Raw genomic sequence first — 27,880 nt, 5'->3', positions numbered from 1 at the left:
GCACTACCGGGTCACGCAGAACGAGCCCCTCCTTTTCAGAAGGCCGGGGCGAGCAGTGACTGCGCCTGCGCTAGCTCCTGGGCTTTCGCGGGGGCTGCTGGGGCGTGGAAGTCGGGGACGCGCTGGGGTGTGCGCAGCCGTGAGGACGCGCCTGTCTGCTTGCGCGCGCTGGAACCCGGACTCTTGAGTGGAAACCGAAGACGCACGTGGGAGGAACGCGTGGAGCATGAAGAGGCAGGGAGCCTCGTCCGGGCGGAAGCGAGCGCGGATACCGTCCGGGAAGGCGGGTGCGGAAGGGGGCGGGGAGGGGGCGGTCGGCCGACTTCGCTCCCGGGTGAGGGCTGGGCCCGGCGGTGGTTCTGGCCAGTGGATTAATCGCGATTTCCCTGGAAGTACTTTCCTCTCTCCTCTCAGCACCCGCCCCCACTTCGCCCCCGTTTGGTATATTCTGTCATTCCGGCTTTAAACGTGTGGAAACCCGGGGGCTGGTGGCGAGAGTGGCCCGGCTCTGGAGCCAGATATATAGGTTCGAATCCCGGCGCCACCACATCTCGTCGTGCGACCGTATTCAAGTTGGTTAACTTCTCTCCGCCTCGCTTTTCCCTTCTCCACTGAGGATACCAGTACGCCCTCACGGCACCGCTGTGATGGTTCAGTGTCGAGCGCTGAGCTCAGTGCCAAACCTGTGGGGACCGCTTAATAGCCTGTAGCTTCTACGGCGGGGTCGAGGATTGTCCCTAAAGCCACACCCCTCCCAAGTGGCAGAGCTTAGCTGCCCCAAGCCCGGAGTTCTTCCTAACGGGCCAGGGTGCGCTGGCATGGCAGGTGTTAGGGAATTTGGCAGGTCCGTCCTCCGTAAACTCTTGGTTCCTCCAAACTAGCAGTTCTCAAACTTTTTAATCTCAAGACCCCTTGGCCCTCTTAAAATTATTCAGACCCTCAAAGACCTTTTATTTATATAGGTTAAATCTATCGATATTGTCCACGTTAGAAATTAAAACAGGAAATTTTTAAATTTTATTTTTATTTTATCAAACAGGAATTTAAAAAAATATTTATTAACTAGAAAAAACATAATAAACCCATTACATGTTAACATTTTTTATGAAAAAATATCACCATTTTCCTGAGCAAACAAAAAATAGTGAGAATAGTGCCAATGTTTTTGTATTTTTGCAGATCTCTTTAACATCTGGCTAAATGGAATTCTCATACCTGCTTCTGCATTCAATCTGACAGGTCAAGTAGCCTCCCCAAAATTCCACTCCACTTGTGAGAGAATGAGAGTGAAAAAGGCAAAGTCTCAGTATTACTATGAAAATAATTTTCACTGTACGGACTCTGAAAGTGTGTTAGAGTGCCCTAGTTCAGAGTTAACTGGACTACCCCACTTTGAGAACTGCTGCTCCAAACAAATGTTCTCTTCTTTGATCCCTACAAATAACTTCCTTTTTTAGGACAATTGCCTTACTCTTTTTTTTTAATTTTTATTTTATATTGGAGTAGAGTAGATTAACAATGTTGTGTTAGTTTCAGGTGTACAGCAGAGTGATTCAGCTATACATTTTCATGTATCTACTCTTTTCAAATTCTTTTCCCATTTATGTTATTACAGAGTATTGAGCAGAGTTCCCTGTGCGATACAGTAGGTCCTGTTGGTTATCTGTTTTAAATATAGCAGCGTGTACATGTCAATCCCAAACTTCCAGTCTGTCCCTCCCCCCCATCCTTCTCCCCTGGTAACTGTAAGTTTGTTCTGTAAGTGTGCATCCCCACCCTCTCCTGGCCAAGGTTGAGCCACGAGATTTCGGGATCTTAGTTCCCCTACCAGGTATTGAACCCGGGCCCTGGCAGTGAAAACGCCGAGTCCTAACCACTGGACTGCCAGGGAATTCCCACCAAGGTGTTTTCTTGTGTGAGGCAAATGGTACCCCTGCAGCACTGTTCAGTTAGATTGATCTGACAGCTGGTGTGGGTGGCTATCAGGAAAACCATGGAATTAATGCAGTGCTGTTGGTTAAGGGCACAGAGTGTCACTTAGCTCTTTCTGATAGTCTTCTCCTAAATAAATGAGGCAGTTACAGTTTGATGTTAGTGGATGATAGACTTTTGTTTTTCAAGTTGAAAATTGATTTTAAAAAAAACTATAAAAGCAACATCGGGTAGAAGAATCAAGCAATATAGAAAAGTAAAAAGAAGAAAGTAAAAGTAACTTTAAATCTCACCACCTAGTAGTAACAATTATCAGTATGTGGTGAACATTCTTTTAGGCATTATTAAGTATGCATTCAGTAGTTTTAATTTTTTTAAAACAGTATGTGCTTAACTTACAGAAAAAATTCAAAACTCTGTTTTCATCACACTCTTTAGTGTAAATACATGAATTTTTATGAATTTATAAATATTCAGCCTTTAGTAAATCTTCGTGTGTCTATTGTGTACTGTGGTAGACAATGTACTTACTGTGGGTAATAATAAAGATTTCTCACATAAAGACTTTACTTAGGAAGTTTAGGTCAAGTAAGAGTGATCAGACACCTATCTACATAAATAATAATATGAGAAAATAATGTTTTAAAGAGATGAGTTAGTGCTTTAAAGAGGAACATATAGTTTATGAAGAGTTATATGAGTTCAGAAAAGGGAGATACAATTTCCTACTTTGGGAGAGAGAAAATATCATGGAAATGTGATTTGACATGAACCTTGGAAGATTTTAGCATTCAAAGATAGAGCTGGAAGCACTGTGGATTGAGGAGATGGCATAACCAAGAGCAGGGATGGGGATCAGGGGGAACTTGAGGCATATAGAGGAAATAATGTATAGTTAATTAATGACAACTAGTACTTTTTGTATACTTAGTGGGTACTATACACTTGAAATGAATTATCTCATTTTATCCTCACTACTCTGAGGTAGGTACTAAAACCTACTCTGTTTTATAGAAAACTTAGGCTAAGTAATTTGTCTAGAATCACACAAATCAGTTGTCTGGTCAGGATTTGAGATCCATCCCTGCTCTTAAATATACATACCTTATGAAGAAGTTTAAACATATTCTGCAGGTGTTGAGAAGCCATCGAAAGAATCTTGACCTGGAATGTGATGATGAGGTCTGTGTTTTAGGAAGATTAACTTGGCATTCAGTGTATATTTTTCTCAGTATAATTTCTTTTTTTTAATTTAATTTATTTTTTTATACAGCAGGTTTTTATTAGTTATGTTTTATACATATTAGTGTATACGTGTCAACCCCAGTCTCCCAATTCATCGCACCACCACCCCAACCCCCACTGCTTACCCCCTTGGTGTCCATGCGTTTGTTCTCTACATCTGTGTCTCTATTTCTGCCTTGCAAACCAGTTCACGTGTACCATTTTTCTAGGTTCCACATATATGCATTAATATATGATATTTGTTTTTCTCTTTCTGACTTACTTCACTCTGTTTGACAGTCTCTAGGTCCATTAGACATTTGGATTTTGGCAGCAAAATGTAAAATATCTGTGGTCGCGTGGTCTGGATGGATAGTATCATCATGAAATTTCATTGTTCTCTGTATATTTTAGGAGCAGCAAATGGGTTTCTTATGGAAGTGTGTGTTGATTCAGTGGAGTCAGCTGTAAATGCAGAAAGAGGAGGTAAGAGAAATTAGAAAATCATGGCAATTGGCAGTCCTTTTAAAAGTCTGAAAATGAATCCTGTGAACTGACCTTAGGAACCTTTGTGATCTCTAAGGATCCCAGTAATCCTTTTGGAAACAACCAACCAACTAGAAAACCTACTGATCGTCTAGTCCTACTTCCCCAGTAGGTTACATTTTGAGTCAGGTGTCCATAATAGTGCTTACTAACCAACTTTTTTTTTTTTTAAATTTTTATTTTTGGCTGCGTTGGGTCTTTGTTGCTGCATGCGGGCTTTCTCTAATTGCGGCGAGCAGGGGCTACTCTTCGTTGTGGTCCACGGGCTTCTCATTGCGGTGGCTTCTCTTGTTGTGGAGCACGGGCTCTAGGTGTGCGGGCTTCAGTAGTTGTGGTGCATGGACTTAGTTGCTCCACAGCATGTGGGATCTTCCCAGACCAGGGATCTAACCTGTGTCCCTTGCATTTGCAGGCAGATCTTTAACCACTGCACCACCAGGGAAGCCCTAACCAACTTTTTAAAAATTGAACTTAGCAAAGATTTAATTTTTTTCAGGCCACTGATTTTAGAGATTTGATGCTTTTTTCATTGTGAGGACTTCTATCATAATCTTTTTTTTTTTTGAACATCATATATTTTACCTTATGGTTTCTTTTGCACCCTGGACTTGCTTTAACAGGAAGCACAGGAATTCCCATCATCTCAGGATCAGAAAAATTTTTAAACTTTATTATAGAAAATTTCAAACATATACAGAAGTAGAGAGAATAGTATAATGAATCACCATGTACCCATCAGCTTTAATCATTTTCAGTACATGGCCAATCTTTCATTTATATTGGGGGTGAGCAAACGTTTTTGTTAAGAGCAAGACAGAATATATTTCTGACTTTGCTGGCCACATTTGGTCTCCGTCATATATTCTTTGTTTTTTTAAAAAATCCTTTGAAAATGTAAAAACCATTCTCAATTTGGCAATAAAAAAAGGGTGAAGTACTGATCAAGCTACAACATAGATGAATCTTGAAATATTATTCTAAGTGGAAGAAAGCAGTCAAAAAATACCACGTATTGTATGATTCGACTGTATGAAATATCCAGAATAGGCAATTTTCTTATAGACAAAGTAGATTGGTGCTTGCCAAGGACTGCGGAGCATGGGGAGAAGGGAAAGTGACTGCTGAAGGGTGTGAGGTTTCTTTTTGGGGTTATGAAAACGTTCTAAAATTGGTGACAATGGTTGCAAAATTCTGTGAGCATACTAAAAACCATTGAATTATACACTGTAAAAGGGTGAATTGTATGAAATGGGTCAGTTGTATGAAATGTATGTTTTTTAAAAATACACGAAAACAGGACTTCCCTGGTAGCACAGTGGTTAAGAATCCACCTGTCAGTGCAGGGGACATGGGTTCGAGCCCTGGTCCGGGAAGATGCCAGGTGCCGCTTAGCAACTGAGCCCATGCGCCACAACTACTGAGCCTGCGCTCTAGAGCCCACAAGCCATGACTACTGAGCCCACATGCCACAACTACTGAAGCCCGCGCGCCTAGAGCCCATGCTGCACAAAAAGAGAAGCCACCACAATGAGAAGCCCATGAACTGCAATGAAGTGTAGCCTCCGCTCGACACAACTAGAGAAAACCCGTGTGCAGCAATGAAGACCCAACATGACCATAAATTAATTAATTTAATTAATTAATTAATTAATTAATTTTTAAAAATACACGAAAACATGTTAAACTTGAATGCCATAACAAAAAGAAGCTTGTGAGCCTTTGGCCTGCAGACCATCATTTACTGACCTCTGATCTATATTCCTACCTTCCCTCTCCCATCCCCAAATTATTCTGAAGCAAATCCCAGACATTATGTCATTTCATCCACAAATATTTCAGTATCTCTAAAAAGCTTTAAAAATAATAATAATAACCTTTAAAAATAATAATAATAGGGCTTCCCTGGTGGCGCAGTGGTTGAGAGTCCGCCTGCGATGCAGGGGACATGGGTTCGTGCCCCGGTCTGGGAAGATCCCACATGCCACGGAGTGGCTGGGCCCGTGAGCCATGACCGCTGAGCCTGCGCGTCCAGAGCCTGTGCTCTGCAACGGGAGAGGCCACAACAGTGAGAGGCCCGGGTACCGCAAAAAAAAATAATAATAACCAAAATATCATTAACATCTTTTTAAAATAATATTTATTAATATCATCAAAAATACCCAGTTAGTTTTCAGCTTTCCCCAATTGGCTCACACAGTTTTGTTTTGTTTTACAGTTCTTTGAATCAAGATATAAACATTTTTTTGATATGTCTGTTTCAGTCTATGTTTCCCTTTTTTCTTTCTTTAATTCTTTCTTTTCTTTCCTTATAGTTTGTTAAAGAAACTGTGATTTTCATCTTTTATTTTAATTTTATTTATTTTATTTTTTAAATTTATGTATTTATTTATTTATTTTTGGCTGCATTGGGTCTTCATGACTGCACACGGGCTTTTCCCTAGTTGCAGTGAGCAGGGGCTACTCTTCGTTGCGGTGTGCAGGCTTCTCATTGCGGTGGCTTCTCTTGTTGCAGAGCACGGGCTCTAGGCATGCAGGCTTCAGTATTGTGGCACATGGGCTTGGTAGTTGTGGCTCGTGGGCTCTAGAGCGCAGGCTTAGTAGTTGTGGTGCACAGGCTTAGTTGCTCCGTGGCATGTGGGATCTTCCCGGACCAGGGCTCAAACCCGTGTCCCCTGCACTGGCAGGAGGATTCCCAACCACTGCGCCACAAGGGAAGTCCCGAGATGGCTTTTTTTTTTTTTTTTTTTTTTTTTTGCGGTACGCGGGCCTCTCACTGTTGTGACCTCTCCCGTTGTGGAGCACAGGCTCTGGACGCTCAGGCTCAGCGGCCATGGCTCACGGGCCCAGCCGCTCCGCGGCATGTGGGATCTTCCCGGACCGGGGCACGAACCCGTGTCCCCTGCATCGGCAGGCGGACTCTCAACCACTGCACCACCAGGGAAGCCCCCGAGATTGCTATTTTTTTAATCAATGAAGAGTCAGTGTTCCACTGTGGTCAATCCAGAAACTTCTTTATTCTAAATCACTTCCTTGTACGTAGAGAAGCAACCCTATAATACAAAATTTTAAGAGACCTAGCTTAACTTGAATTAACTCTTAAATTTGACTATCAGTAGCAATGTGGGTTGCAGAATATAGCTGGGTTTAAAAATAGAGTTTTACTCTAGTTTTATAATTTGATTTCTCTCAGTTTCTAAGACTCTGTTCTACACTTAGGAAAAAAATGTTAAGTTTGCTGTTTAATAAGAGTTTATTTTGGACAATAACTTTTGAACAATGCTTTTGAAAATTTTTCTTAATTTTTTTAATTAAAAAAATTATTATGGGCTTCCTTGGTGGTGCAGTGGTTGAGAGTCCGCCTGCCGATGCAGGGGACACGGGTTCGTGCCCCGGTCCGGGAAGATCCCACATGACGCGGAGCAGCTGGGCCCGTGAGCCATGGCCGCTGAGCCTGCGCATCCGGAGGCTGTGCTCCGCAATGGGAGAGGCCACAACAGTGAGAGGCCCGCGTAACACAAAACAACAACAACAACAACAAAATTATTATGCTTAGCAATGCTTTTCTTATTACAGGTGCTGATCGCATTGAATTATGTTCTGGCTTAGTGGAAGGAGGAACCACACCCAGCATGGGTAAGTGTCCATTTTTCAGATTTTCTCATAGAGCCTGGAGACAATTGATAATCTGTTTCATTGGGATATTTTACTGAAGTTACTAACATGTTAACTATGCCATGGATATTGTATCAGTTAGAAATGTTTATGGTTGCAAATAAACTTGTCTATCACAGATGTGATCAAATAGATTTTTTTTTCCCTTATGTATCATAAAGTTGAGATTAAGTTACTGTTAATATTGGTTCATATGCTCTACAGTAATGTCAAGGACCGTGTTTTTTTTATCTTTCCATTCTGGCATCCTTGGTACACTGATTTTTGTCTTCATTTCACCCCTCTTAGTCTTTGTGCTGTTGTCATACATTTTTCTTTTACATATGTTAAAAAACCCACACTGCATTGTTATTATTTTTGTTTAAAGAGCCAGTTATCTTTTAAAGAGGTTGAAATAATAAGAAGACATCATATTTACCCATGTGTAATTAACCATTTCTGATGCTCTTCCTTTGTATAGATCTATATTTTCATCTGGTTTCATTTTCCTTCTGCCTGAAGTAATTCTTCTAACATTTTTTGTAGTACAATGTGCTGGTGATGAATTCTTTCAGCTTTTGTGTATCTGAAAACACCTTTCCCCATTTTTGAAAGATATTTTTGCTGGGTGTAGAATTCTAGGTTGACAGTTTTATTCTGCCAGGACTTTAAAGATGCTTCTCCACTGTCTTCTTGCTTGTATTGTTTCTGACAGGAAATCTGTCATCCAAACCTTTGTTCTTTTCTGTGTAATTTTTCTTTCTCTTTGTTACTTTTAAGATTTTGTTCTTTATTCTTGGTTTTGAACAATTTGAGTATGATGTACCTGAGTGTAGTTTTTTTCATGTTTCTTGGACATGTGCATTTGTACTTTTCATCACATTTGCAAATTTTTCAGCATTTAATGTCCTCCACTCCCTCCTTCAAAGACTTCAACTAACTTACTTAAGCCTGCTTAAAATTGTTCCACAGCTCACTGATGAACTACTCTTAAAAAAACTTTTTCTCTGTTTCATTTTCTATAGATCCTATTCCTTTGTTTTCAAGTTTATTGATCTTTTCTCTGCAATGTCTAATTGCTGTTAATCCCACCTAGTGTATTTTTCATCTCACACACTGTAGTTTTCATCCCTAGATATTTGAGATTGTTGTTAAATCTCTCATGTCACTTTTTAGCTTTTTTGAACACGTAGAATAAAGTTACAATAGCTATTTTAATGACTTGGCTGCTAATTCTAACATCTGTATCAGTTCTAGGTTGGTTTTGTTTGATTGATTTTCGCCTAATGATGCATCTTGTTTCCCTGCCTGATAATTTTTCATTGTATGTAAGACATTATGAATTTTGCTTTGCTGGGTACTGGATACTTTTATATTCCTATAAATATTCTTGAGCAGTTAGGTAACAGTTTGTTCATTTTGGATTGGGTTTTTAAAATTTGTTAAGTGGGTCTGGAATAGTGTTATTCCCCACTACTGAGGCAAGACCTTCTGTGTACTCTACCCAGTGCCCCATGAATCTTGAAATTTTCCTGTGTGTGGCTGGTGGGAACAGGCATTATTCCTGTCCTGGTATGAATGACAGGCACTATTTCTTCTAATTCTTTTCAGTGGGTCTTTCTCTGGCTTTGTGTAGTTTCCTTGCGTGCATACGCCGATCGGTACTCAGCTGAATATTAGCGGGAAGGGGGTGTGTGGTTCTGTGCAGATCTCCAGGGTTCTTTTTCTCTCCTCCCTGCTATTCTCTGCTGTGAACTCTAGCCACTTGGTCTTCCTGGACTCTCAGCTTTGTCTCCTCAACTCAGAGAATTCTCTGGCCTCTGCCTGGGTTCCGTCTCCCTATGCTGTGGCCTGGAAAACTCTCAAGGTAGTAATCTGGGTCATTCAGAGAGCTCACCTCATTTGTTTCCCATCTCTCAGGCAACATTATCCTTTGTTGCAAACCATTGTTTCATATGTTTTGTCTGTTTTTTGGTTTTATGGGTGGAAGGGTAAATCCAGTTCCTGTTACTCTGTCTTGGTCAAAAGCCCAAGTCCCTATATGAAATTTTGACTCCAATATTTTACTCCGAGATGGATGATAGCGTTATTTAGTATAAAAGGTTTATATATGCAATGGCTTTTTGGACTCCCCTCTCTAAAATAAAGGAGGGCATTCCCTGGCCACTTTGTGAAATACCTAGAACATACCTGTTATTTGAGTGCAGTCTGTTTTTTGCAACAGCAGTCATGTATGATTCATTACTTGGTGATGGGCACATTGCTATCCCATGCAGAATCGGGGTTCTTGTAGCAAGGAAAAAGACGTAAATTCACATTGGGTAAACACTAATGGTGCTTGCCACAGATCTTATACCATTGAGTGTTTCTGAACTAGCCACGAATTGTGTCAAATTTGGGTACTTTATTCATAGATCTCCTCATAAAATCACAAATAAGTTCAACTTTGCTCCCTTTTGCATATCTCTTATTAAAAAAAAGGCTTTGCTAAATATCTTTTTCCATTAAGGAATCATAAACTTTAGAACTATGTAACCATCTCTATAGTAGGTTTTAAATAGAGCTGTAATCATTATGAAGGAGAAACCGGATCTTAGGGAATACACTGGCAGAACATAGAGCCTGGTAGTTATTACACTTTCAAATGTCACATTCCAGTAAAAGAATTTAGTTGAGTCAACTGACAAGTGCTTTTAAAATGTGGTAACTTCCTTCTATTTTCTAAATTGCTTTTTTATTTACCCTTGATTTTCTTATTACGTAACTTCTACTATATGTACGTTTTTCTTCTCAGTGTCTCCTTTTTCCTTTAGATCCATCTTTCTATGGTTTATTCCATCAACTCTTCCATTTCTTGTAGAAGTGATACACTAGAGCAAATGTAAAAGACCAGTACAGTAATATTTTATTGACTTCCTTGAGCTTTTAGCTCACATTTGAATTTTAATTAGTCTGCTCTATTCTTATAGGTGTCCTTCAAGTAGTGAAGCAGTATGTCCAGATACCAGTTTTTGTGATGATTCGGCCGCGTGGAGGTGATTTTTTATATTCAGACCGTGAAGTTGAGGTGATGAAGGCTGACATTCGTCTTGCCAAACTTTATGGTGCTGATGGTTTGGTATTTGGGGCACTGACTGAAGATGGACACATTGACAAAGAACTGTGCATGTCCCTTATTGGTAAGAATTTGTATCTGAGACCAAAAAGCGTCTAATGATGATTGCATTGAATACTCCCAATATAGAAAAACGCAATCACAAAACTGACTTTTCATTCACACTTGCAGGCACTTATACTAACCTATTTTAAACACTAGCTATTTAGGTGTTTTGGGTAGAGACTATGTGTGACATAGCCCTCCTGACTCTCTCAGTTACTATAGATTGGATTCTGCTACTGTTCCTATAGGGTTTAAGGGAAATTTACCTTGATTCCTTTAATCACAGCACTGAAAAGTTGAAAAGCTATTACAGTTGGTGAGGATGGGGAGATGTAGAGAGGACAGAAGCAAACTACTTATATTACTAGGCCAGAGTATTTCTTGAAGATTTTCAGAAGGGTCGTAATAGATGTAATGCTACCCTTATAGTTGCCAAATCATATAGTTTTTATTTGGTGCCTCTAAGGAGTGGATGACTTTTTTTTTTTTTTAACTGAAAATCAGAGATTAATGGAAACATAGGACTTTTGGATTTGGAAGGTTGCCATTTTTTTATTATTTTAGTTCAGTGTCTTCACTTAAGAGAAGAAAGTATTAAAAAGTTCATTCTAACATGGAGAATTCTGTAAATAGTAATCAGTGATGATCTCTTCATTCATGTTGTCATGTGATTTTCTTTATATAGCTATTTGCCGTCCTCTGCCAGTCACTTTCCACCGAGGTGAGTCATTTCCATTTTAGAAGTTCTGTTGAACGGTGTCAGTTTTCTCATTTCACCAAATGCCACAACCTTTTTTCTGGAACACAATTGTATAGTGTCGTTACAGTGTTACCAATTGGTTTTTTTATACTGGTCATGGGACTAACAGTTGTAAATTTAGAGATGGACAATTTCTAGAAAATATGAAGGCTTAGTTATGAAAAGTTGTTAAAAGCAGAAGGTGGTGGTGGTAGCATATAATAGAGGGAGAGAGTAAGCATTGCCTACAAGTGCGTGTGCTTGTCACAGCTTTCCAAGCAAGAATCCTGAGATTCATTTTTATTAGTTTGCCTCAGGTCATGTGCAGTCTCAAAAAGGATAAATCACTATGGCCAATGAAAGGAAATGTGCTGCTTGGCTTAAGCCAGATAAGATCATTCTGGAGCTAGGAGTGAGGTCAGCTTTCACAGATGAATATAAGATTCGTGGGCAGAGAGGGGGAGGGTATCTGATGAAGAATTGGATACTATTAGGAAGAGGAGAGAAGAAATAGGTGCTGGATAATCAATGAACAGATGTTCACTATAGTGCACAAAATTATTGTACATTATTGATAGCTTGTCTGCATCAGAATGATTTCTAAAAAGTATCTGATAATTTTATATGAAAATACTTCTTATCTCTAAATCAGGCAGTTACAATTTCCATACATTTTTGCCTAGCATTGGTAAAATGGAGGAACAAGTGTGAATTTTGCCTTCAGAGGCACTGCCATTGCACATGAAAAGAAAGAAGTCTTCAATTTTTTTTATTTGATGATATGCATGAGAAATTATTGAATATTTTTTGTCCTTTTGAGTAAGCATCCAAAGATTAGGATGAGAGTGGACACTAGGATTTGCATCCATTTGTAGAAATTAGGTATATAGCATTTGTAATCCTTGTTTCTTTATGAAATGAGTAACACCAGAAAACTTTCTTGACTTGCTGTTTAGCAATGCTTCTCATAAACTAGCAATAACTAAAAGATGTTAGATCGCTTAAAAGTCAGAACTTTGAAGCTAGCCAAAAGAAAAAAGAAAAGTTTTAAAATATGAGGTAATTTAAATTAGTAAACATTTATCTGAAAAATATATAGTTTAAAATTTGATATGGTAAATAATTCAAAATAAACCCACCATATAGAATATATTTTTCTGTTCTTAAACTAAGAAAATCATTTCAAAGTTTTTGTCTTTTCCTTCAATAAATTTAGCAAAAATATTTCCATGTTTTTATATTGTTATATTGTCCTGTGCTCCACATTTTTTTCACCATGTATTTAATATTATGACAGTATAATCACTGAGAAGGTACTGCCACCAAAAAAGGAAAATCCTCTGTGTTACATTTAGCTGCCTACATACACTAAAGGGTGAAAGGAAGGGGTCTACCGCCTAATCCACCATAGATTAGCACTTACGTATCATGTAGCAGTGCTGAGAACCAAAGCAGAAGTAGTTTTCTTTGGGGTTCCTATTGCCAGTTTCCTCACTGAGGAGGAGAGAAGTCTCTTAGAAAGTAGGATGGAACTGAAACCTCATATAGTCTGTTGTAAACAACTTTCCTTATACTATGAGTCTTGAGTACATGGGATAAATGGATTAGAATAAAATATTAGTCAATAATGAGAATGTGAACCAAGGCTTTTTCTAGAACTGGTGAGTGTAATGTTTTCATTCTGTTTGTCCAGTTTGTTTGAACCCTTAGAGCAGACTCCCAAATTTGAGTCACTTGCCTGTTACGTTTACAATTTTACCATATCCAAGGGCTGCTTGTGCAAATGTATTTAATAATTTTCTTAAAATCTTAAGTAAATTTATTTTAAAGAGAAACTTTATAACTAATGAAAAATGGAAACTTTTCACTTCTAATCTGCATTTAAGTAAATGCATCTGTTCAAATGCATACCATCTAAAATGATCCTGCATACCATTGGTGGCATGCTGACTGTGGTATGCTGGTAAACTGGTTCTCAGGAAAAAAGAGTCCTGATTTGTAGCATTTGTTGATTTCTGTGGTTTTGTACTTTCACCTTGACTAATTTCAGCTGCCAATGGATTGACAATCATGCTTGCAAAATTCCTGAATATTTAACAACTGACTCTTGCAAGCCAGGACAAGCTAGGTCCAGCATACCACTGTGTGTATACTACATTTTGGAAAGCACTGTATTAGAGATATCTGTTCAAAATTCAAGTCAGTTTTATTTATTTCAGCCTTTGACATGGTTCATGATCCAATGGCAGCTCTAGAGACCCTCTTAACTTTGGGATTTGAAAGAGTATTAACCAGTGGATGCGACATTTCAGCACTAGAAGGACTACCCCTAATAAAGCGACTCATAGATCAGGTACACACAATTTCCTTCCTTTCTTCCTAAGACGCTGTTGTGGTTACTTCTGATATTCTGCTGTTCAACGAGGTTGTGAAACTACATATTACTGACTTTGTGGTTACTCCATAGCAAGCAGGAAATAACATATTTTATAATTTTTATTTCTTTCACATGAGCATTTTTAGTAGCCAAGGCTCTTAAGATCAAATTATAGACAATACCTAAATAACTGATCTAATTTGGATAACCACAGCAAATTTTACCTTTCTTCTGCCATCAGCGTTGCATAGTTTAAGCCATATCTTCTTACTGGCAACCTATGTATACTCAGGGGTTCCCACATAAAATTTGAGAAAATTATCATTTCGAGGTGAATTCTAAAACTAAAACTGGGACTTCCCTTGTGGTCCAGTGATTAAGACTCCACGCTTCCACTGCAGGGGGCACGGGTTCGATCCCTGGTGGGGGAACTAAGATCCTGCATGCCAGATGGCACAGCCAAAAAAAACCTAAAACTGTATCCTTCTCATTTCTCCCAAACTACCAAGATAGGAGGAAATACATTTTTCTCTTATATGATGTCCTCTTGTGAGTTCACATCATTTGTAGAACAGCCAGAAGATGGCTTTGTAATTGTAGTATGTCTGTGTTTTTCTGACACCCGTCCAGAGGCATTCTAAGTGAGTGAGTATGGACTTTGAGATGAGAATGTTCTGGATTTGAGACAGTTTTGACACTTGCTGTATAATGTTGAGTAGATTACTAGCGTTTAAGCCTCTGTTTCCTCATGTGAAATTGAGATAAGTTTAATATCTCCTATATAGGGTTGCTCTGAGGATTGGTAGAGATCAGGTAGGATTGGTAGAGATAAGAGATAATATAAGAGATAAGAAAGGCTCTTGGTAAGAGCCTTAGCAGAGTGCTTGATATATATTAGATTTTAATACATGTTAGTGTCTATAATTATTATTACTGCTATTATTAATAATATTATTTAGTGTTTTTGTGTAGACATCTGCTTATGTTTACTTTTCTATAACCATGAAAATAATTTTCAGAAATTTCACCTGAGGATCAGATAAATTTTTCTAGACTGGAACTTACTGGTTTTATAAATATTTATTAAGTATATATTAAGGTGCAGGACATTTGCCCTATGTTGGTGACCAAGGGGTGCCTGCGCACGCACGCGTGTGTGTGTCTGTAGTCATTGCCCTTACAAACTAGTGCACAACAGGCACTTTTAATAGAGTACTATATAAAAAAAAAAAGTGCTGTGGGAGCACATTGGAGAGGAATTAACCCCAGATTTGAGGGATTGGGATTAACAGTAGTTAGCTTCCCAGAAGAAAAGAAATCCACACTGCAATGTCTTACTCATTTGAAGGATGATTAGGAGCCATCAATGTAAAAGGGAATAGGGAGAGGGAGAGTCGGGGGGATGCTCCATGTGGACAAAACAGTATATGCAAAGGCCTAGAAACAAAAGTGAGCATCATTTATTAAGATATTGAAGAATGACTATAATGTTGAATGTGAAGAGAAGAATACTGTCCAGAGCCTTGAAAACTATTTAAGAGTTTGTATTTTATCCTTGGTGCACTGGGGAAGCCTGAAGGGTTTTAAAATAGAAGAATTGATGAGTCAGCTTTCCATTTTAAAATGGTTACTCAGTATGGAGTAGAGAATAATTGTTGTAGTCATATATTGCATTTCATAATATTTGTGTGTGTGTGTGTGTGTGTGTGAGAGAGAGAGAGAGAGAGAGATTTGTAGTTTAATCACTGGTTGGCAGGAAGAGCTGGGTTAAATATGCTTATACACTAACTTTACTTTTTTTAAGTAAAAGTTATATGTATATATAACAGGTGTACAACATTGATGTTTTGATATACATATACAGAATGAAATGGTTACAGTCAAGATCATGTTCATCTGTTCATATAGTTAACTTGTGTGGCGTGTGTGTGTGGTGAAAGTACCTGAAATCTACTCTCTTAGCAAAATTTTAGTATTCAGTACAGTTTTATTGACTGTAGTCATCATGCTATACATTTGATCTATAGACGTACTCATCCTACATAGCAACTTTGTATCCTTTTACCAACATCTCCCCATTTCCTTCACCTCCTTACCCCTGGTAACCACCATTCTATTCTCTGCTTCTCTGTGTTTTACTTTTTTAGATCCCACATAGAAGTGAGATCATGCTAACTTTACTTTTTGAAGCAGTTACTTAGTAGTATAATATACTGGTTAAAGCATAGGATTTGGGATTAGAAAGGTCTATGTTTAAATCCTGGTTTTGCTACTTATTAACAGTGACCTTGGGCAGTTTATCTAACCATCCTAAACTTCAGTTTCCTTACCTACAAAGTTAGCATAATAATAGTGCCTACCTCTTAGAATAGTTGTGGATTACTTCAGCACAAGGTCCGACACTTAGTAACTGCTCTGTATTGGTAAATCACTTTGATAGCCTCAGGTAAGCATATACTTCTAAATAATCTTTTATGGAAGGCCAAAAAAAAGTGATAGAATTCATCTCTTTAAGCATTTGTCCATGTTTTAGAAAGCTTTCAGTTGGAAGAAACAGTTACAGTAAGTATGACTTTTTTGCTCCTAAACTCATTTCAGCGTTCTAGATAGTAAATATTTAGTTTTGTGGGTATTTTGCTGTAGTCTGTTTGAGGATACTAAACAGCCTTGTTTCACTTATTTCTCTAACAATTATTAAATTTTGTGAAATAGCCCCCTCTCCCTTTTACTCTCTATTTCATTTCCTTGCTTTTTTATTCATTGTATGTTTAAATATTTATATTTTATAAATATACCTATCTGTTGTCTGTTTTCGTTGAACGTGAAAGCCCCATGAGAATAGGAACTTTCTCTTGCTCATGATGTCAGAGAGGAAAAACTTTTTCTTTACCCTCTTTTTAAAAAGAAAAGTGAACCCTCCTAGGTTCAGTATTAGAGATCCTGCAAATTAAACTGACAAAAGATAGATTTGCAAGAAAACAAGATTGTAATCACGTGTGTATGTATGTATGGGAGTTCACAAAGAAATGTGACTCAAAGAGGTGCTTAGAATTGGGGGCTTATATACCATCTTCTAATAGGTAAAGGAGGGGGAAGAGAGCACTTAGGGACTTAGAAGTGGAAGGAGAAAGGGCCCTTATGGGAAAACAAATGACTTTTTGGAAAGATTATTGTATCCTTAGAAGAATAGATGGGAGATAGGATAGTTTTATGATATTGTCTGCCTGGGTGTGCTGATGAGCTGCTTCCAGAGAGGGGATTTATGACGGTTGAGTTCTTTTTCAGTTCTTTTGGGAGGTTCTGCTTTTAGGCAGATAAGGAATTTCAGCCTTTAGCTCAAAATAATTTTTATGCCACAGTGACATATTTTGGACCCCTTCAGTCACAGTGTTCTTCATACCTACAACAGAGTCTGGTACACGGTAGGCACTTAATAAATATTTGTTGGATGGATGGAGGAGTGAGTAAAGTGACATTTGATAAACACTTTCATGATAGAGCAATTTGATCAGGGTATTATTCTGCAAGTTAGTGAGCTTGTTATAACATTATATGTTATTTTTATTCTGTCATTATTACCTACTGCCACTAGAGTTTCTACTGAGTATGCATTTGTAAAAAGGTGATTTCCTTTTGACTTTCAGTGATACTGGGTATATCACCAAAATTTATTTAGGAAATGGGATGAAAATTAGAATAAAAGTAAGGAAATTTCAATACCTATTATCAGAAATTAAATCAATTCATGTAGTTCAGTTTTATTACTTAATATCCAATAAAATGGACCTATGGTTTTATTTAATTAGTATAATAAGCTAGGGAATTTAGTTGAGGACACATGATTTGAACAGATTTTTTTTCTAGTAATTTACGATTATGCTATTCTCTTTCTTTTCTGCTGAAATCTTACTTAAATTCAACTACTTCCATTCCATCGCATGCCAAGAACTCAGAATTAGTGTTATTTTTCAGTAGTGGCTTTTTTTTTTTTTTTTTTGGGGGGGGGTACATAGACCTCTCACTGTTGTGGCCTTTCCCGTTGCGGAGCACAGGCTCCGGACGCACAGGCTCAACGGCCATGGCTCATGGGCATAGCCGCTCATGGCATGTGGGATCTTCCCGGACCAGGGCACGAACCCGTGTCCCCTGCATTGGCAGGCGGACTCTCAACCACTGCACCACCAGGGAAGCCCTCTTTTTTTCTTTTTTAAAAATTTTATTTTATTTATTATTTTTGGCTGTGTTGGGTCTTCGTTGCTGCGTGCACACTTTCTCTAGCTGCGTTCGTTGCGGTGCAGGGTCTTCTCTTGTTGCGGAGCACAGGCTCTAGGCGTGCAGGCTTCAGTAGTTGTGGCACATGGGCTCGGTACTTGTGGCTTGTGGGCTCTAGAGCACAGGCTCAGTAGTTGTGGTTTATGGCCTTATTTGCTCCGCGGCATGTGGGATCCTCCCAGACCAGGACTTAAACCCGTGTCCCCTGCATTGGCTGGTGGATTCTTAACCACTGCGCCACCAGGGAAGCCCCCAGTAATGGGTTTTCTTAAGATGGTGTGATTATTTAGTATTTATATTTTATTCTCCTATTCTTTGTGTTTATAACAGTACAAGTCTTTAAAGCAATACAATAAAATAACCTTTCTGGGTAGAAAGAGTTACTACTCTGAACATTTTACTTACCCAAGATCCCAAAGAAATAGAAAGATCTATTGAAAATTAGACACTAGTAGTAACTTAATAAATTTAATATAATTATGTTTCTGTTTTGCTGCCTTATTATCCCATGTAAGAGAAGGATATTAAAATTGTTTATTTTTTTCTTTTTTCAGGCAAAAGGCAGGATTGTGGTAATGCCAGGTATTTATTTATCTATCCGTTTACTAGTGTAACACTATAGTGAGGAAGAGCAAAAGAGGCAGGGCAGTATGGGGGGTAGTATTAGTACATGGTGTTCAGAAAGAATATATAATTTGATTAAAATGTTTAAGATTGGGGGATCTGTGCTGCAATTTAAAACTACATGAGGAACACTCTAGTAGGGTTTCGCTCAGAGAAGAGCAAATAAGGATTGGGGTTTCTCCGTGTTTGCTTTCCCATAGTATACAATTTTGTGAATGTAGATGTTCATTTCTGGTGAGGCACACCAAGTTTGATGCTGCTACACTGCATTAGGACCAAATGTCCTAGTTGTTGATAAGGTATAAGCAAACATAGGTAACGCCCCTGGATAATGTAATACTCAGTTTCTGAAAATCTTTGATCACAAAATTCTTCCTTGTAGTCAGAACAGTTGGATCACATACTTCTAATGATAACTCTAAGATCAATGAAGTACATAATGGCTCATTAGAAGTCAACAGTTTTTTAAGAATTAGATAAGATGACCTAGATCCAGAATAGATTAATATAAAGACAATCTTAATTTTTTCTTATTAAATTTCTCAAACGTATAAAAAAGAAAACAGCATTATGAATACTCATGTACTCAATTTCTATATTTAACATTTTATCACATTTGTTTCATCTTTTTTTTATCCTGAGGTATTTTAAAATTAAATTAAAGGCATTATAACATTTTCTCTTTTACGTCTCTAAAAAAATAAGGGCATTTTACTCTAACCGCAATATCATTATCACATCTATCAAAATAAACACTAAATCCCTAATACCATTTAATACTCAGCCAATACTCTCCTTTCTCTAATTGTACCCAGAATGTTTTTTATAGCTGATATGTTCAAACCAGGATCCAATCAAGGAACAAGTATTGCACTTGGTTTTTATCTTTCTTAATATCTTTTAATATAGAAGTTTTCCTTTTCTTCTTCTGCTTTAAAAAAAAATGACATTTAAAAAGTTTGAACTACTTACCCAGTAAAATGTCCTAGTTTCTGGATTTATCAGATTGTTTCCTTTTGATATTGTTTAGCATGTATTTCCTAGACTAGCCTCTGTATTTTCCTATAAACTGCTTGTTTAGATTCTGGTTAAATATTTTTGGTAGGAATACTTCATGGATAATTCTGAATACTTCATATTTCATCACATCAGAAGGCATACAATGTCTGGTTGTCTTAATACCAGTGATGCCAAGACTGACCAGAGGTCAAAATGGTGATAGTGAGATATAGGCCAACTTTTAAAAAGAGGCCAAACAGACAGATAGTGTCAGAAATTTAGGAAAGCTTTGACTTGTAGCAAGTTCCTGAAACATGAGCAAAAAGAAAGCATATGTTATTTGTTAAGTTGAGACCCTTAGTAGATTAATCAGGGAATGTTAAAGAAACTTAATTGAGTCTGATGCATTTCCATTTAAGACTAAATATATTTATACTTGACAACTAATACCCAGACTTAAAGACAGTTGTTAACGTAAGATTGCCTTTGCTTTATATGTAATTATTAAGTTATGTGCTATGTGCAAGGCACTACTTGGGATACAGATTTACACAAGAAACTACTTCCTCAAGAGGCTTACAGTCTTAGGTGAAAAGATGTTATATCCAAAAATATTTGTGATTATTTAACAAACCTCACCAAGAAAATGCTAATTATATGACAGGTTCTGTGGTAGGTGTAAAAACACAGAAATGTATATGAAGTAATCCTTCTACTTGAGGAGCTCACCAAATAGATCTATAAACAAATTATAACGATTTCATGTAAGTAATTACCAGCAAGTAAAAATTCCTGGGTAAGTCAACCTGAATGCCTAATGAGTGTCCATCATTGGGAAATATAAAGATAACTAGAACATAGTAGCTCCCCTCTAGGGACTTTCATAATGAAGCTTACAATATAATTTAGGCTCCAGTTTCCTTATCTTTATAAAGAGAGGATATTGAACTAGCTGTTCTTTCAAGTCCCACCTGTTAGTCTATGTTTGGAAAATGTATTACTTATGTTCTGATAACTGAGCAACGTGTGTTTCAGTGGCCAGATATTTTGTTATTTATTAGAAGGAAATAATGTATTTGTCTTTTAATCCTTACAAGTTTGTGAAGTAGGCAATACTATCCCTCTTTGGTGAAAAAATTGAGGCTCAGTGGATTTAAGTAATTTATCTAAGATCACATAGCTGTGAAGGGCCACAGTGGTAAAGCCAGGATTCCAGTCTAAATCTGACTTCTCAGTCTGTTCTTTCTGCTTCTTAGGGCTCAGTGATATTACTGTACCACCAAGAAAAAGAGTTAATGAGTCTGAAAGAGTGTGTAAGTCAAGTTATTTTAGTAGCTTGAATAGCTTGAGATAAAAAGTACATATTTTAACGGTCATTTAAAAATATGTATTGAATATGTCCTATATATTAGGAGAGAATGATATCAAGATGAATAAGCTGATTTTATATTTATAATCTGGTATCAGTTCAGAATATTATTCTTTATATACAGACATTTAAGAGATTGTTCATTAAAACAAATGAGTCATAAAATACTTGATTGTGCAGTTTTAATAAAGTAGAATCAAATTCTTCTGTAAAATGAAACAAAAAGTTGATATTATAATAAATAAGCTGTATAACACCTTGCATTATTCCCGTTGCCAGTGAGATCTGTGTGTTCATCAAATCCTGGGCCAGAGAAAGAACCTTGGAGGTTTTCTCTTTGAGATACATTTCTGAGGCTTTGCTTTTGTGACTTCTTCCTCAAGTCTATCTTACCTTTCATTTCAATTTGATTTTGCTTTAATTGAGGGGAAGCAGGGCTAGAGCACTCAGTGATTTTCCTTGCCCTGGAGTAATCTTTATAGATTTAAAATCGGTAACATATAGCATTGTTACATAAACCAGTGGGCATGTAAACTTCTGTCATAAAGGTGCTTTGACCTTATCTTTTGTTCTTCAGAGTCTGTAGTCTTGCCTTTTCATCATTTTTTTTCTAAATTCATTCTAGCTGAGTAAAGAGAGAATAATTCTCAAATCAATGAGAAATTTCAGTATGGAGGTTCCAGGTAGAGTTGGCAGTCATATTATTCATTAAATCTTATATGAAAATATATTCTATTTAATATATTACTTATTCTTTCCAACAGGGGGTGGCATAACAGACAGAAATCTACAAAGGATCCTTGAGGGTTCAGGTGCTACAGAATTCCACTGTTCCGCTCGGTTGGCTAGAGATTCAGGAATGAAGTTTCGGTAAAAATATATTCTTTGACTCCTGCAAAAATGAATGCAGTTAATCTTTACTTCCCCAAACAGGAAAACCTTAGTTGATGGCATGATTAATGAATGGAATGTTGTGATTAGTATGTAAGTATTACAGTCATTTTTGAAGTTTTTTAACTGCAGAGTGGTTCTTTTCCTGCCTTAAATAAGCAGGCTCTTCTGAACACAGGCTAACCTTCAAAGCCTTAAGGCATTGCTGAACTTAGACCAGTTAATAATAAATTCTAATTCAGCAGCTAAGCTTCAAATGAATCAGATATGTATGTGTGGCCATTCACCTGTGATTTCCTTTAGCAAAGTTAATAACTATGGTGTAAGGATTGAAGAGCCGTAGTCATTTTTATCTTTCCTACTGTTAATACTTAAGTCTTTCCTCACCTTTGCTCTCTATTTTCAGTTATTTTATTTTTATTTTTCAATTTCTTTAAATTTTATTGTTTTTGGCCACGCCGCACAGCTTGTGGGGTCTTAGTTCCCCCAACCAGGGATTGAACCTGCACCCTTGGCAGTGAAAGTATGGAGTCCTAACCACTGGACTGCCAGGGAATTCCCTATTTTCAGTTATTTGGAAATTATATCACTATTAAGGAATTTAAGCTATTATGTGTTCTTTTTATTATACTTGAGAGGACTCCTATATTTAATAGTTAATTGTTGATTATTTCTAAGTTGGAAAAAAATGAAATGTAAAAGAAGCAAGAGCCTTAGAATTTACAACTCCAGATATAAAATCAAGTATACTATCTGATAGATTTAGATACTAGATGTTTCAAGTAATTAATAAAAATTATAAAATATAGTAGTTCAGGGTCCTTGACCTAACTTTGTTCTTGAGCCTTGAAATTGCCTGTAAAATGAAGTGCCAGTAGGAGGGCTCATTTAACAACTTATGTAATTATCTGTTCCTTTATTACTTCTATTGCAGAAATTCCTCTGTTGCTATGGGAGCCTCTCTTTCTAGATCAGAATATTCTCTAAAGGTAACAGATGTGACCCTAGTAAGGACTTTGAATGCTATTGCAAAGAATATTCTGGTTTAGCCAGACCTCTCTGAGAGAGATGGATATCACTGGACAAAGGTAGAAGAATAGTCTACAGTTCTCTATGACACAGCTTTAACCTTCTCTGGCCAGGACAGTCACAGTCTTTGTTTTAAGTCTTACATTACCATGGAGAATGTTTCCAAGAAGAAAAAGAACTTGAAACAGATTACAGTCATTTCCTTTGCTTAATCTTGTCGACCATCTCCATCATCATGGTTAAATCTGGCCTACACTTCTTCCACAAATGGAGGCTTAGTCTGTTTTCAGTGGAATTAACTGATGAACTGGGAAAATTCAACTGCAAAGTATGAACATTCAACTCAGATGTGACTTCATGGTCAACTCAGTAGCAGTATTTTGCCTTTTCATTTGTAAAATAAAAATTGCCATTCTATTATGGTAGTAGAGTCTCTTACTCATCTGTAGCCAAGTATTAAAGGGAGGATTTTTTTTTAAATTTTATTTTCTCTTTTTATTATGTACCTTTTGGATCCTGGGCAGGATACTAAGGATATAGAGTAAATGGTATAGCATAAAAATTCCTAGACTTGGGAAGTAGGATGCAAAAGTTCCCAGACTTAGAAAGGCAGAAGTGATCTCTGTTGTTCATCAGGTTACTTCTACCTCTGCTCCCAGATAGAGAAATGGCTTAACTATGAGGTTCATCTGACAATGTACAAAGATCTATAGAGAACTGGAGGAGGTTAGGAAGGTTATCAGAATAGCTGTTTCTTTCAGCTGAGGCCACAGATATGGAGACTGGATTCTAGTGATGAAAATTGCTTTTCCTATGGGCAGGTCCCAAATGGTGAGGTTCATTTCTAGTTTTTTCTGTCACTTCCATATTTATTATCTCATTTTACACAGACACCGCTCTGGTAATAGAACTGATGCTTCTGTATTAGGAAAGTATCTGAATCATAATACGAAGAGCTTGCCCTTGGTCATAAGGCTAGTTAGTGGAGCCTCTATAAATAGCATGCACAAACTTGGGTACCAATGAATGTGTATACCAAAAGTCTTCCCTTTCTTTTAATGTGCCCCTTCCCTCACTTTTATTTATTTATTTTTAAAAGATTTATTTATTATTTATTTATTTATTTTGGCTGCGTCAGGTCTTAGCTGTGGCACGTGGGATCTTGTTGAGGCATGTGGGATCTTTTGGTGTGGTGCGCAGGCTCTTCGGTGTGGTGCACAGGCACCTCTCTAGTTGTGGCGTGCAGGTTTTCTCTTCTCTAGTTGTGGCGCGCGGGTTCCAGAGCGTGTGGGCTCCATAGTTTGTGGCATGCAGGCTCTCTAATTGAGGTACGTGAGCTCAGTAGTTGTGGCACGCGGGCTTGGTTGCCCTGCAGCGTGTGTGATCTTAGTTCCCCGACCAGGGATCGATCCTGCGTCCCCTGCATTGTAAGGTGGATTCCTTACCACTGGACCACCAGGCAAGTCCCCCTTCCCTCACTTTTAAATCTTAACTTCTTTCCTCACTTTCTCAGGTACGATTTCAACATAGAATATTTGCCAAGGAATTTATGAGAAATGAGAGGCAAACTATTTAAAAACTAATAATAACCTCAGTGGTTTCTGTTAATATTGGTTTCTGTTAATATTGGTTTCTGTTAATAGTTTTAATATTGGCTTTGGAATATAGAAAGAGACATGTAAGTATCATGTACACATGCACGCACATCATGTTTAGTATTTTGGCCTAACCCTCCCCCATGCTTGGACTTCACTGTATGATCTTCCAGAGATAAGAGCAGGCTATGTTATTATCTCTATTTTATTTAGACAGATTAGCTAGGGATCTGAGAGGTGCTATGAATTGCTCAAAATTTAATAACAAATGAATGTTGTTTACAAGACTTGAATGCTAGGCTACTAACCTCTAAGTCTTATGCTTAAGGATGCTTCTGGTATCTGGATGTAGTACAGAGAGCAATACTCCTGGGCAAATCAGACACACCTGGAATCATATCCTCACTTCCAGTTTAAGTTCACTTAATTTTTTGAACTTTAATTCCTTTATCTTTAAATCAGGACTAATAACTAAACTATGGCTTCTGTTTTAAGGATATATTAAAACACCAAGTACATAGTATGTACCCATTAAAGTTCTTTTCTTCTAGGTTAGTTTCCTAGTATCAGTCTTTGATAGTTTAAAAGTCCTCCCAGGAAGCTAGGCATTGAGTACTGAAACCGATAGTTTGTGCCCTCCACTATGTGACTATAAAAGCATAAGGTAACCCCTTACCTTGAGTTTTTTTCTACACATAGTCCTGTTTTAAAATATTTACTCATTATTTCATGTATATATGTCTTCTCATCAATATTATAAGTATTTTGAGACTAGGGAACCATGTCTTCATATTTTTATATATTTCTCATTACAACCATCAATTGTGTACTCATACTGTTGATTTACTTTGCTAGTGGAAAAAAAGCACTGGATTGAGAATCAGGATTACTGACTTCGGGAACTATGCTAGATATCTTCAGTTTGCCCCATCGAGATCCACTTTTCACTTTGTTCTGTAAACTGAGTCCAGCAACATAAAAAAGATTACAGTAAGTCCCCTACATATACGAGTTGTAGGTCCAGTTTGTTCATAATTCCAGCAAAGTTAGCCTAGGTACCCAACTAACACAATCGGCTATATAGTACTATACTGTAATAGGTTTATAACATTTTTCATACAAATAATACATAAAAAAACAAATATACAAAATAAAGAGAACGTTTTAAATCTTACAGTACAGTACCTTGAAAAGTACAGTTGTACAGTACAACAGCTGGCATACAGGGGCTGGCATCGAGTGAACACCAGGCAAGAAGAGTTACTGACTGGAGGAAGGAGAGGAGGTGGGAGATGGAAGAGCTGAAAGATCATCAGCAATAGGAGACAAAGGGCAAGCTGCAAATTCACTCACACGTGACATTGATGGCACAGGTTCTGGTTCCTTGCTGGATTCAATTTTATCTACCCTCCTGAAAAAACAATCCAGTTATGTCTGGGTAGTAGCTCTTTTTTTCTCATCATACCAGTACCAGCTACATCACCACTGCTTTTATGCTTGCTTCCAGACATCCTGGGCTTGAAATAAAGATACTGTACTACTATACTGTAAACAGAACTGTACTGTACAGTAAAGTACACAAAAGCACAACCACTTGTAGAGGATGCACGCATGTGACAATGTACACCAGACAGGTAAACTAATTTACGTGATTAGACATGCGAATGCATGTTCACATCTTTGAAAGTTTGCAACTTGAAGGTTTATATATAGGGGACTTACTGTGTACTCTATGACCAAATAGGATTTATACCAGGAATGCAAGGCTGGTTCAATATCCAAAATCAATCAATGTAATGCACCATATTGATAGAATAAAGCACAAAAGTCACATGGTCATCTCAACACTTAAAAAGCATTTGACAAAATCTAACACCCTTTCATAATAAAAACACTCAGCAAACTTGGAATAGAAAGGAACTTCCTCAACCTGAAAAAGATCATCTGTAAGAAAACAGAATATATAGCTAACATCAAACTTAATATTTTCTCCCTAAGATCAGGAACAAGACAGGGTGTCCACCCTTACCACTTCTACTTAACATTGTGCTAGAGGTCCTAGCCAGGGCAATTAAGCAAGAAAAAGAAATAAAAAGCATCCAGATTAAAAAGGAAGAAGTAAAACGTCTTCTATTTATAGGTGACACAATCTTATATATGGAAAATACTTTTGTGTGGAAAAGAATCCACACAAAAATTTTTTAAAGTTGAGCAAGGTTGCAGGATATAAAAATCAATACACAAAATCAGTTGTATTGCTACACTAGCAACTAACAATCCTAAAATGCAATTAAGAAAATAGTTCCATTTATGATAGCATCAAAAATGACAAAATGCTTAGGAAAAAATTTAATCAAGTGCGAGACCGTACATTGAAAGCTACAAAGCTTTTTTTTTTTTTTTTTAAGTTTTTTGGCCGCACCCAATGGCATGTGGGATCCTAGTTCCCTGAACAGGGATCATACCTACACCTCCTGCATTGGAAGGCACAGTCTTAACCACTGAACCACCAGGGAAGTCCCTACAAAGCATTTTTTAAAGAAATTTTTAAAGATCTAACAATAAATAAATAGATGGAATGACATCCCATGATCATAGATTGGAAGACTTGATATTGTTAAGATAGCAATATTCTTCCATTGGTCTACGGATTCAAGGCAATCCCTATTAACATCCCAACGGCCTTTGTGGCAGAAATTAACAAGCTGATCCTAAAATTCATCTGGAAATGCAAGGAACCCAAAATAGCCAAACAATCTTAAAAAGGAACAAAGTTGGAGGACTTACACTTCCTGATTTCAAAACTTACTACAAAGCTACAATAATTGAGACAATGTGTTACTGGCATAAAGATGAATATATAGCTCAATGCAGTAGAATTGAGAGTCCAGAAATAAACCCTTTTACTATAGGCAATTGATTCTTGACCAGGGTGGCAAGATAATTCCCTGGGGAAAGAATAGTCTTTTTAACAAATGGTGCTGGACCACTGGATATACACTTGCAAAGGAATGAAGTGGGACCTTACATCATGTACAAAAGTTAATTCAAATGCATCATAGACCTAAGTAAAAGAGCTAAAACATAAAATTCTTAGAAGAAAACTAATAAATCTTTGTGAGCTTGGGTTAGGCAAAGCCTTAGATACGACAAGAAAAGCACAAGTCACGAAAGAAAAAATAATGCTTCAAAGGGTAACATCAAGAAAGTGAAAAGACAGCCTACAGAATGGGAGAAAATATTTGCAAATCATATATCTGATTAGGGGCTTGTATCCAGAATGTATAAAAATACTTAGAATTCAACAATAAAAAGACAACCCAGTTTTAAAAATGGATAAGGATTTGTGTAGACATTTCTCCAAAGAAGGTGTACAGTTGGCCAACAAGCACATGAAAAGATGCTCAAAATCATTAGTCATTAGGGAAATGCAAATGAAAATCCCACTGAGCTGCCACTTCCCACCCACTAG

General features: G+C 37.5%; 1 protein-coding gene across 1 annotated transcript; it reads left to right on the top strand.

Annotated features, from left to right (window-relative positions):
- Positions 1–102: 102 nt before the first annotated feature.
- Positions 103–23,230, top strand: CUTC (cutC copper transporter). The gene is made up of 9 exons (XM_030865316.2): positions 103–287; positions 3,571–3,642; positions 7,276–7,335; positions 10,323–10,532; positions 11,199–11,234; positions 13,472–13,605; positions 18,456–18,483; positions 21,658–21,763; positions 22,719–23,230. The coding sequence occupies exons 1-9, from the start codon at positions 227–229 to the stop codon at positions 22,831–22,833; spliced, it is 822 nt and encodes a 273-aa protein (XP_030721176.1). The 5' UTR covers positions 103–226; the 3' UTR covers positions 22,834–23,230.
- The last annotated feature ends 4,650 nt before the right edge of the window (positions 23,231–27,880 follow it).

Source organism: Globicephala melas, chromosome 16, assembly GCF_963455315.2.
Source record: "Globicephala melas chromosome 16, mGloMel1.2, whole genome shotgun sequence".
Taxonomy (NCBI): domain Eukaryota; kingdom Metazoa; phylum Chordata; class Mammalia; order Artiodactyla; family Delphinidae; genus Globicephala; species Globicephala melas.
The sequence above is the reverse complement of the archived record's forward strand: the minus strand, read 5'-3'. Positions and strand labels throughout refer to the sequence as shown.